This window comes from Conger conger, chromosome 5 (genome assembly GCF_963514075.1).
Source record: "Conger conger chromosome 5, fConCon1.1, whole genome shotgun sequence".
Classification (NCBI taxonomy): Eukaryota; Metazoa; Chordata; class Actinopteri; order Anguilliformes; family Congridae; genus Conger; species Conger conger.
This window is the reverse complement of record NC_083764.1, coordinates 9508323-9520857: the sequence shown is the minus strand read 5'-3', so window position 1 is coordinate 9520857 and position 12535 is coordinate 9508323. Positions and strand designations below refer to the sequence as shown.

At 44.0% G+C, this 12535-nt stretch overlaps 1 protein-coding gene across 1 annotated transcript in view; it reads left to right on the top strand.

Moving 5' to 3' along the window:
• Nucleotides 1-12319, top strand: part of ptchd4 (patched domain containing 4) — a 29307-nt gene extending 16988 nt beyond the window's left edge. The window contains exon 3 of the mRNA XM_061244188.1: nucleotides 10638-12319. Within this exon, the coding sequence (XP_061100172.1) occupies nucleotides 10638-12319 (1682 nt within the window). The remainder of the gene's footprint in view (nucleotides 1-10637) is intronic.
• The last annotated feature ends 216 nt before the right edge of the window (nucleotides 12320-12535 follow it).

Genomic DNA, 12535 nt, shown 5'->3' with positions numbered 1-12535 from the left:
AGGTTGAGAAAATAGGTTAACCCCAATATTGCTCAGGTTTTACACAGATATACTGAAGCCTGGCTACTTATATAAAGCTTTCACTTTTAACTTTTCTCTTATTCAAATGTAGCTAGGTTTTCACCTGAAGGCCCAGCCGGTGTTTCACATACTTTTCACCTGAAACATTTTACTGGGAATTGAGTTATTATGAGATATATTTGTTAGAATCATTCGATATAGTTCATAGGACAGGATACACAGGGTATGGTCCTTGCAGTTTGCAAGGTCTTATGACCCTTCCCACTCTCAAAGATAATTATTGTCATCAATGTATCCTGGCCAATAAAATTAGTTATCCTCGTATCTTGGAGTGGGGTTCACTGAAAAGTTAATTAAATTCAAATGTTTCTCAGTACAAAAAACGGAATTGTGTGAGGTTTACTGTACAGAGAAGACAAAGACAGGGGTAACAAATCTCCAGAAAGAGATTAGACAGATTACAAGTAAGCTACTTACAGTGAATGCCTTGAAGAATTACACATTGTATTCCATTAAGTGGTCAGTTATTTAATTTCCTATTGTCATGTTGGACTAAGAATCTGGGGGAGGGAGATATCTTGCAGGGTGGCTAACTGCAGCCAAGTTTAAAATTGCATTTTCACGGCCAGTGAGGTGAAAGGAAAGAGCCATTCAAAAGGGCAAAATGTTTGGGGCAGGTGGTATCCCTTAAGTCTTTCACGTCCTCAGAAGCATTCATCATTTGGTCAGGTACTGTATTTATGGAAGACACTATTCATAGTTAACAACAGTAATGTGGTTATTGCTGTAAGGGCCATGTTTTTTCCACCCTTTTGCCTCTCAGACATTTTGCTTCTGCAGTTCTATATTTTTACTTCAGTTGGCCTGCCTGCTGATATCCACCACTGTAGCTCTATTGTCTGGGTGGGCTCTCTTTGTAGCTGTTAATGGATGTGGCTAAAATACAGTAATCCCTGTTTAATTGAACAGACAGCAGGGAAGGTGCTTTGAGTTGACAGATCTCCACTTCATTCATTCATTCATTCATTATCCTAACCCTCTTATCCTGAACAGGGTCGCAAGGGGGCTGGAGCCTATCCCAGCATTCATTGGGCGAAAGGCAGGAATACACCCTGGACAGGTCGCCAGTCCATCGCAGCAGATTGCCATGGCTAAATTTAGTTTCACTCACTCATATGCCAGATACCCCATGTTGAGAAATAATAACTGTGGGTTTCTCAGAATGCACGCCGTACACTTTGCAAAACAAGAATAAGACCGGTCTATGCTTCTTTTTGACATGATCTGACCTATGGAAGAATTGTAAACATGGATAATTACCGAAATGTAATGTGGGAAGTAAATACTAAAAGCACAGCAAAAAATGAAACAAAAACCACAAAAGAAATATAATAATAATAATAATCGCCTACATATTATATAAACGGGCCTGTTACAGTTAATTGGACTTGACGCTATCGCAAAGTTTGGAGAACAAACAAAGTTCAGTGCATGTTTGTTATATGGAGCTAGATTTTTTGTGGCTGCAGTGGAGATATATTCAATCTTTACAAAAAAACAAACAAATAAAGCAAAACAATAGCTAACACAATAAATGAGCCACAAACCTAAGGTAGTACTGCCTTGGGTGTTCTATTGGATATATCAAAACCAAGAGCACATTAGCTTTCTTTAGAATCACACAGGCCATACCTCAATGCCATATTATCAAATTATCCAAATATTAATTATCAAATGTTGTTGCTTTAACAGTTGGCAGGTAAGAATCGGGCCCACTGTCTGGTAGATAGATTTTATCATGCTAGATTTGATATTTCCTGTTTTTCATTTGCATTTTTCTCCCTTCATGAAATCATTTCTTGTATTAATATGTCAGAAAAGAAAGCCATCCTGCTTCTGAGTGCGTAAAAGCAGCACAGCAGCGGTTAAAATAAAGAGTTCAAATCGCTGCCGCATCGTTTGAACAACTCGGTACACTGTGATCAAAGTTTATGACAAAACTCAAGGGCATAAATCTTTGTCATATGGCTCTCAATCTCTCAGGGTAAGAGCAATAAACCTTCCCCTGTCCTATTTTCAAGTTCTGTAAGAAATTTACACAAATTAGAAACCGTGTGAGGAGCATCATGGGAAACCATTAAATCCTCTTAAACCTTGTGTTCACTTTGAGAATTTTGGCAATCGTACAGTATTATCAAGTGAATGGAAAAGCAGTGTAGCCGCTTTGTTACTGCATATTGTATTGGGCACTGTGTGTGTCACGGCCCAGACGGGGCCAGAGTAAATGGCTTCATTAATCTATAGGCGGCGACAGTTCTAAAAAACCATTAGGCTTGATGAAAACAAATGGTCCACTACGGCGATCACACTCGCGGAAGTGTTCGCGCCATTTTGTGACGCCATTATCAGCATTATCACCTTGTGCAGAGGAGACGAACCGAAGTGGCTAAATATCATAAGTGTGTGCTGTAGCCCTGAGTAACTAAGGCAATTTACTGCAAAGCCTGCTCACTTCATCAAGTGAACATCGCTTATGATTCCTTCATGGAGACAAGGAGTCTATTACTGCATACTGCGCACATCTATAATTATGATAACTCGTATTATTTCACTTTCAGTTTTTTTTCAGTTTTACTTGCGGAGAATATACCTACAGTATTTACTTACATATCTGTAGCATTTAACTTGCACACCTGAAATGCCATGTCTGACCTTTGCTGTGAAGCACTTTGGCCTTCACATTTATTGTACGGACGTGCTATAAAAGTAAAGTTTCATTATTGTTATTATTATTATTATTATTATTATTATTATTATTATTATTATTATTATTTCACTTCAGTGTCACTTACAGAGCAGGTACCTACACACTCTGTTAAAGGTCTGCACCTGGGTGGTTAAATACTACACTTAAATATACTACACGGGCAGGAGAAGTTGTATTTTAATTAAACATAGAGTGGTTGCCCTCATGGATCTATGTGTCATACGTGCATAAAATCTAAAGGAGCCGCAAGGAAACGCGCGTCCCATGAATTTCCGGAGCACGCACTGTCAGGAGCGCAGATTGCCTTTGTGTCATTATGAGTTACTCCATTAATTCTCCCGCAGTAGGCCCATTCTCCTCGGTGGGATACTGAGGTGCTGGAAGCGGGGCTCAGGGACTCGTTATGAGCGGACAGGATGTAGCCCGTCAAAGTAACGGGATGGGACTTCCTCTTAATGCATCTGGTGCTGTACCTGCCTCGGCAGCATGTAATTAGCAGGGCTGTTTTACACCGTTCTGTGGGGTTGTGGGACGTGTTTCGCTGGCCGGCTAGGCCAAATATAGCTATATTATATATTTGTGGTGTATGCAGCGAAGCAAGATATTGCTGTGTAGCCAATAGAAACAACAATTTTTCTGTTGAGTTGATTTACCAATAATTCCATGACTTTTCTCCAATGGCACCAAGTAGTTTCCAGTTAGAAGGACTGTATATTATATCACATTTTAGGACAGGAGAGAGTATCAGTGTCAGACAGGCGCTTACATACAGTGTATTGGACAGATAAGGAGCTTCAGCTCTGTCGTGTTCCTACACTGTTGTTCAGCTTGACCTTTCGATAAAGAGCATGTCTGTACCTTTAGCTGACCTTGGAAAATGATTCCACTTGCACTGCTAAAGATAGTCTCAAAATTGGCATCAAGATTTGGGGATGGGGTAAAAAAACTACAATTTTGATTGATTGATTGACTAGTTTATTGTCCTTTTGGAAATTCATCATGTGCCATACAGCAATCGGACACAAAACCAACCAACAACAGCTACAAGGAACCCCAACATAGTAGGTCTACACACAATTAGTGCTCTACATATAATAATGTCTGTGAGCTACCGAAGCGCCACACATTAACTATGTTGCCATGGGACATTGACAAACCGCTTTAGTGTTATCAGGTTGGTGTATTTTAGGAGACCAGTTTTAATTAGCAATTTTGTGTTTTTATTACCAGCTCTTAAGAGACTGGCTTTTGTATTAGATGGAGGTTTTATGGTAAGTTCATATTTCATTGAACGTTATCCTAAATATATCCCAGTATAATTGTGGAATAATTTGACCTCCCCGGTCCCGCCCCACTCTGTGCCAGTGACAGACACCATTGACATTGAGATTTTCAACATGTTTTTTTTTTTTTTCAGAAGGCCAAATTTAGTTTCTGTTTTTTTGCATACTAGCATGAGCAAGGCAAATATTGCTCATGAATGCTGCATATAAGTACGACTTGTTCACAAACATGTACTCCAGTTGTGAAATGTCTCTCGCTGATGACAACGGGCAGCCAGGTGGCTCCTTGCACAGCGGTAACCCTGGGAAACCCTGGTCGATCCAGCCAGCCTCAGCTCCGTGGACTGAAGCCAATGGCATGGAAGAGTCCTGCTGTGGACTCACAGCCCTATCCCGCTAATGACCTACAGCATGGCCAAGGCCTGAATTAGCATCCCAGAGGCTGCAGCCTGAATTAGCATCGCAGTGGCTACAGGGCACAACCTGCGTTCATTCATCCACAGTGTGCGTGTGAGTGTGTGTTGCTCACTGCTGTACCTTTCTGTAGTTTTGGTCAGGCCACCATTGTAAACAAGAATTAGTTCTTAATGACTTGCCTGGTTAAATCATTTTTATGTTATTTGATAAATATTTTGTGGCAGTACTGATACACAAACTTCAGCCGATCAGGAAGAAATCCGAGAACCAGTTCCCGAACACATGGCCCTAAAGCATCAGAATTTTGAGCCCTACTGGTTTTTCTGCCATGCGGTCTCTCTGCATAAAGGTAGGATCAGAAAATCAACCAGGTGTGCAGGTTACTGCCTCTCTTAAGCCCACAAGCCCGGGCGTCATCACACCCTGATTGGCCAAGAGGGGAATGCACCATGCTGCTCTCAATGACCAATTAAGAGGCAGCTCCCACACCCTGAGCTGCAGGTGAATCAAATCACCCTCCAATCAACACAGTGGCAGTTTTCTCTGCTGCAAACTGAAATCAAGATCGAGGAAAAAATATGCGAAAAACGAAAATAAGTCTTTAAAGGAGCTACTAGCCAGCACTAGAAAATGGGTGACTGCTACAATTTTATAAGTAACTTAAATGACAGGTCCAAGTCTATTATTATTTAGTAGGTATTTCATTGCTCTCATAGAACTGTATTACATGCCATTATTGTTTTATGTTTTTACCCTAAATTACAGATATATATTATTTAAATAACACCCAGTACAGTGTAGATGGTATCACAAATTCCTTTCTAAAATCCATGCACAGTATAATATATTCTTCCAGAATCACAAACACAGTTCCATTGATTCTGAGTGCATAGAACACCTGCAGAGGAATTGCTATCATTATTTTGGTTGTCTTAATGAAGAATTGCTTCTTGTCATTTCCAAATTAAACTTGTCTTCAGTTCATTAGAAGTGTGCTTGTAAGTAGAGCTATTGATTCTACCCATTGCATGTCCTTGTCAAGTGGAAGCAAAGAAGATTAGTCTTGGCACTCACTGGTAGAATTTTCAGCTTGGTTCCAGCCTTGGTTTAAGCAGGGCCGACTGGTTTTAAGCTAGCCCAGATGGGTTTAAGTTGGTTGAGATAGCACCCGTGCTGGCAAGACCAAGTCCAGCTGGTGGGCCAGCTTAGTACAGACAACAGACCATCACCAAATTGCAGATGGTGTTCTGCTAGAACAGAGGCTGGTTCCAGCTAGACTCCATCTCAGGCTGGATGCTGGAATTACCACCAAGGCTACACACTAGCTATCGCTCAGTCAGGGCTTGTGTTACACACTAAAATTCATATGCAGAATTTCATTAGGTTCTCCCACTCAAAACCATAACACTCCTCTGATATTAAATAATGTAATTTTTTTGTGAAATATATATTGCCTTGCAAGCAGGATAATTTCATTGTTCTGTTGTGGGAGAAGCAGCAGAAGAGTGAGGGCGTTAGAAAGCAAAAAACGTTAGTAAGCAATGTTTGTTTATCATGTTAAATCCCCCTCTGTGAAAAATTGACTGTATGACACGTCGTGAATTAAAAATCAATTGTGTGGTGTGTCCCCTGGCCGATGATTTATGCGTGGCCCGACTCTGCAGCGGTGGAAAGGTAGCGGGGACTGTGCTTAGGGCAGGGATTTTCACTCCCAGTCCCAGTCTTGTTTTCCCAGTAATATCAGCACCCGACTCGGACCCGAGAGACCAGGTGAGCCGAGTTAGCTGCGTAATCAGCCACTTCACTTGATCAATGAAGTGCAGAGTAAGGACATGAAGCAGCTGACCCTGCGGCGCGCCAGGTCCAGGAATCAGGATTACTGGCTTAGGGGCTCCCAGCCGAGGCTGGTGACGGGGGGGGGGGGTGTGGGTTCACGCTCTGGGGCAGAGTGAGATTGGTGTGGGGGGTGTGGGGGGTGTGGGGGGGGGAAGGTTTCCACTGTTGTGCCCGAAACGCCACCGGAGACCCGTGACAAACAGCCCTCTTAAGCGCTGTCAAACCCTGTACCTGCCTCCGCCTGACATGACATACAGCCTTTCATTTCTCCTCCCTGCGCCTGCAGAGACACCGGCGGTTTAGCTCGAGATCGCTCCTCAGCACATCCCAAAAACCATTCAACCTCCCGAGACCCTGTGTCCTCAAACCGGGACATTACATTTCAGCTTCCCCGAGCTCTGCACAGTATTTCCCTTAACCCATTCAGTCCCATAGCACTGGGGCACTCTCGACCGTATATCTTTTCAACCAATCAAAATGACTGTTATACTATTGTTTTGAGCACCTATTAAAACCCTACTACATTTTCTCAATTTTCTCAACAAAAGCCAAAACCCCTTGGCATTTGGGTGGAGCACTTCATGGGATTGAAAGGGTTAACATTAAGGATATTCAATAAAAAAATTTTATAAATCATATATTTGAAAATATTTTAACTGCAGCATCTGTCATCCAAGACACTTGTATTATGTCAAGGACATTTAAAATACTTAACCTCCTGAGAGCCAGGAGGAAAAACGTTTCAGGCAGGCGTTCCTCAATAGCTGGTGCTGCAGATTTAGATTATTTTGCAGGGTGGAATAATAAACTCCAGAGGAGCGAGCGTGAGGTATCCCAGGGTGCATTAGTCCCTTCGCGGGGCGGGGCCCAGCTGAGATCCCAAACCTGGCACCGCCCCTGAAATTTGGTCCAAGGACATGGGGTCCCAGCAGCTGCATGGGCGCGATTAATAAAAAATGACGAGTGTTGGAGCGGGATTGATCTGGGGGTGGCGTAACCATCCGAGTCCCTCGGTCGCCCTCAATTTCAATTAAGCAGCTCATAAAAATCTCAGAGACGATGCCCAACCGCCTGCTTTTAGTGATTCATCACTCCAAACACACACCCCCCCCACACACACACACCCCCTCACAGCACCCCTACCCCCGACACACACACACACACATACACACACACACACACACATGACTTTGTTATCGTGACTGTGACAGTCAGTGCTATCTCGTTTCCTTCACAGCGAGGTCCCTTGGAGTCAGGGGAGAGTGTGACTGATTTTAATATGCCAAACCTGCTGTTGCTGAATAATGTGCCACTGTCCATTTCAGAGAGCCAAATCCGGGCAGATACCCTCTGGGCCTGTACAGTAGGACATCTTGCTTAGCTTACAGGAGCGCCCTTGCTTAGTAGAGTTTCATTTTTGCTGCCCCCTTCTATGTGTGCCATGTTTGCTTATTAATGCTTTGAGCCTCCTCTATGATGCGATTTCCACTCATGCGTTATCTAATAACAATTTATAAATAATGATAAATTCGATAAAATAAAATGTTAAAATAATTGATTTACCTGATGCTTTCGTCAAAATCGACTTACAGTAGATTAGACTAAGCAGGGGACAGTCCCTTCCTTGACCAATGCCGGGTTAAGGGCCTTGCTCAGGGGCCCAACTGCTGTACAGAACTTATCATGGCTACAGCAGGGCTTGAACCACCAACCTTTCGAGTCCAGGCCATGTACCTTAGCCACTAGGCTACAGGCGGCCCATAACTATGACTATAGCTACATTGAGCGCCGTAAGTATTTGGGCTGTTACAATTTAAAAGTGTACGTACCCTTAAAGTTGACCGCATTTACATCCATATGGAGTGAATCGTGCTGGAACTAGAGCCCTTTAAAATAGTGTCATAAAAAGTGTCCAAATACTTATGGACCTCACTCCATGTGGGTAGAGGTTCTAGGGACATGCAGGTTCACAATCCATTGACCAGTCTTCCATAGACCGTGACAGCCATCCCTCTAGTGGCTGTTTTGCATTTTTCAGGGCAAGATCACGAATGAAGCATAAACATGAAATTATAATGACCATTTAAATCATTATAAAATGATTTTCTGAGCCATCTATCATTTTTTTTGGTCTTACTCAGGATTTATTTTCACAAAACAATATTAAGATGAAAATATAATATACAGTATATACAGTATATACAGTATATAGTATATAGTAGTATAGTAGAGTATTGCGAAATTAAAAACTGACTATAAATTTATTTGTATATATTTTGCAAATATTTCCTGTGCATTTGTTTACGATTTGTTTTACCATCAATGTGACACATTACATACAGTATATTCATGTGGTGTTGAAAAAAACATTTTAAAGTTCCATTAAATCCATTTGTGATGAACTAAACATTTCATGATTAAACGCGAAACAATTGCCCGTCCATATACTTAAATGTGCACTTACACACACACGTTTACAAAAATATTGTGAAAGTTGACAGTGTTCTGGCGGAGGGGTTAGTTAATTGAATTATTGATGGGCTTTTCTCATTAGCTGGAGAACGTCTCTCTCTGTCCATGCATCGTGCTGAGGCCTGGTCACATGATGCTCAAATCTAGCCATGAGGAGGCTTCAGAGAAGGCCTTTTTTATTCATTTAAGAGCTTTCCTCTTGACCCCCCCCTTTTCACTTCTGTGCTAATGGCAATATAGGCAGATGATTCATATGGCCACTTGGACTGGGAGGCACGGGCCTTCTGTGAAAGCTGCCAGTTCAGATCCTTCTCCCTCCGCTTCCTTTCATTCAGCCTAGAGCTCCTCCACTGCTTCCCGTAATGAAATATTAAGCCTTCGTTTAAAGCCGCCGAGGTATTTAGCCATCAAACTGCCGGCTTACGGCGTGAACTCTTGAGTCGCAAGCGATGTTTTATGACGCAACTGTGTTTCTAACATTCCTGAGAGTTTCAATTATTGAGCCTCGTCGTAAATTTGAGGCCCGCCAAAATCGGAGGAGTCTTTCCGAGCCCCGTGTCGACGAGTCTGCCGCTCGGCAAAGTTAAAAGAACCTCATTATCACACTTTGGATACTTTGAGACGAAGAGTGACGTGAAGTGCGAGTTTGTCAATTCGCTATTAATTCACCATTAGTTTGAAACTGACCGGTTTATGGGCTCGTATATCTTCAGTCTGAGTGTGAAAGACACTAGAAGGCCCGTTCGGCCTCCTGAGATGCCGGCTGCCTGGATGAAACCCAGCCTGTCACGTACTCCCAGAGATGTTTTCTGATGAAACGGTGCTATGGATTGGCCCGACTGCACTTAGCGTACGATATTGGCTTGGAGGTGACTTTCAGGAGTAAGTAGGTCAGCATCTTTTCAAAGCGCACCTCCACTCCCTGCCTGATTGGCGTGTTGTGACAGAGAGAATCTATGAATGGATGAGTGGTCTTTCCCTGCAGGGGGACACCCATATGGGGGGCTGATGGGGGGAGGGGATTGATTGGAAGAGATGTTGGAAAGTCAGAGAGAATAAATAACATGGCTTCCACCACACGCATGTTAAAATATATGACTGAACTGCCAGCAAACAGATTCATATTCCTGACTCAGTGAAAAGGAAGGATTCATTCCGATCAGGTTCTTAGTATGGCTAGGTTTAGCTGAAGTTGTATGTTCTGCCTTTAATAAGTATGCTAGGCTACTGGCTTTCAACAAATGAGGAAGACATGCTCTGTATTTTTATCTGTGCGTTTGCATAACATTTACTGCGATTATATGATCATTCCTGTGTGTTTACCAAAGTCGACAAAGGCCAGGAGATAACACTTGGAACTGTGCCAATTCCACCTCATTAAGGTATATGGGCAAATTACATCTAATTTCCATAAATAAACCAAATCTATCAGTATTTTTTCCACACCTGCCAAATTAATTGACACTTTATTAATTAAATTGCACTGCAATCTAATTAAAGCTAAATCAATCATAGTCCATTATCCACCTCACTCACTTTATTAATGCAATCTTACAAAATTGATTTGTTTTTGTTTTTTGTGGCTGATGATTAAAAATGTATGAAGCTATTGAAAGAAGAAGGAAAAGGAAGAAGGGAAATATTTCAGATCTTTGTGGACAAATCTTCCGGAAATCATTTTGATTTGATTATGGCCGTTTTGTAGAATTGCCCAAATATATGACTCTTTTTCAGGAGTGCTTGTATGTGTGTGAGAGTTACAGTTACTTCTAGCGGCCCTTCATAACCGTTCGAACATCACCTGATTTCTAATGAAATGTTTTTCTTTGTTGCTATTCCAGGACACGGAACAAAGGGAGTGTTTGAGCTTCTGGCAGGGTGGAGAAGAACCAGAGAAAACCTGCCCTTCAAAGAGAGGGTGGCCGACGCCTTTGCGGACGTGATGGTGTGCTACACCATGACCAGCTCCCTCTACATCATCACCTTCGGCATGGGCGCCAGCCCGTTCACCAACATCGAGTCGGTGAAAATCTTCTGCCAGAGCATGTGCGTGGCCATCCTGGTGAACTATTTCTACGTCTTCTCCTTCTACGGCTCCTGCCTGGTGTTCGCCGGGCAGCTGGAGCAGAACCGGTACCACAGCGTCTTCTGCTGCAAGATACCGTCGGTGGAGTACCTGGACAGGCAGCCCACGTGGTTCAAGACCATGATGAGCGATGGTCACGACCTCTCCACGCACCACGACAGCATCCCCTACCAGAACCACTTCATCCAGCACTTCCTGCGGGAGCACTACACAGAGTGGATTACCAACACCTACGTCAAACCCTTCGTCGTCATCCTCTACCTGATTTACGCTTCCTTCTCTTTCATGGGATGTTTACAGATCAGCGACGGGTCGAACGTCGTCAACCTCCTGGCCAGCAACTCCCCGAGCGTCTCCTACGCGCTGACCCAGCAGAAGTACTTCAGCAACTACAGCCCGGTGATCGGGTTCTACATCTACGAGCCCATCGAGTACTGGAACTCCACCGTCCAGGAGCACCTGAAGACGCTGGGCCACGGGTTCAATAAGATTTCGTGGATTGACAACTTCTTTCAGTATCTGAAGGTGGTGAACGTTAGCGCGTCGACCAAAAGCGAATTCATAACCATCCTCCAGTCCTCCTTCCTGAGGAGCCCAGAGTACCAGCACTTCAAGGACGACATAATATTTTACAAAATAAGGGACGAGACAGAGATCATCGCCTCCCGGATGTACCTGGTGGCCCGGACCACGGAGAAGACCCGGGAGGAGGTGGTGGAGCTCCTGGAGAGGCTGAGGCCCCTCTCCCTCATCAACAGCATCAAATTCATCGTCTTCAACCCCACCTTCGTGTTCATGGATCGATACAGCTCCTCGGTCATTTCGCCCATCCTCACCTCAGGCTTCAGCGTCCTGATCATCCTGATCCTGACCTTCTTTCTGGTCATCAACCCCCTGGGGAACTTCTGGCTGATTCTGACGGTCACCTCGGTGGAGCTGGGGGTCCTGGGCCTAATGACGCTGTGGAATGTCGACATGGACAGCATATCTATTCTGTGCCTTATTTACACTTTGAACTTTGCGATGGATCACTGTGCCCCGCACCTTTACACTTTTGTACTCGCCACCGAGCACACCAGGACCCAGTGCATAAAGATCTCGCTGGAGGAGCACGGGGCGGCCATTTTACAGAACGCGTCCTGCTTCGTGATCGGGATGATGCCCTTGGTGTTTGTGCCTTCCAACCTGACCTACACGCTGTTTAAGTGCTCCCTCCTCACCGCCGGCTGCACGGTCCTGCACTGCTTCATCATCCTGCCCGTGTTCCTGACCTTCTTCCCCCCGTCCAAAAAGAGACACAAGAAGAAGAAACGGGCCAAACGGAAAGAGCGGGAAAGGGAGAGGGAGCGTGAGAAAGAGAGGGAGCGAGAGAGGGAGAGGGAGGAGATAGAGTGCATCGAAGTCAGGGATAACCCGGATCACGTGACCAATGTCTGAAGGGCTGTAGTCCGAGTGTAAAAGTGCGTGGAGCGTATTCCTCCAAAATGGTGGCGGGAACAGGCGGTGCCTCTCAGGTCAGGGGGTGACAGAGCTGACCAGGTCACAGATAGACGAAACCCAAGGACAGGTACTCCAGATCCCAGCAAAAGCCAGCCAGTCTCACCCTCCTGGGTGAAGAACTTTTCCATAGTGCACTTTTCCACTATACGATAT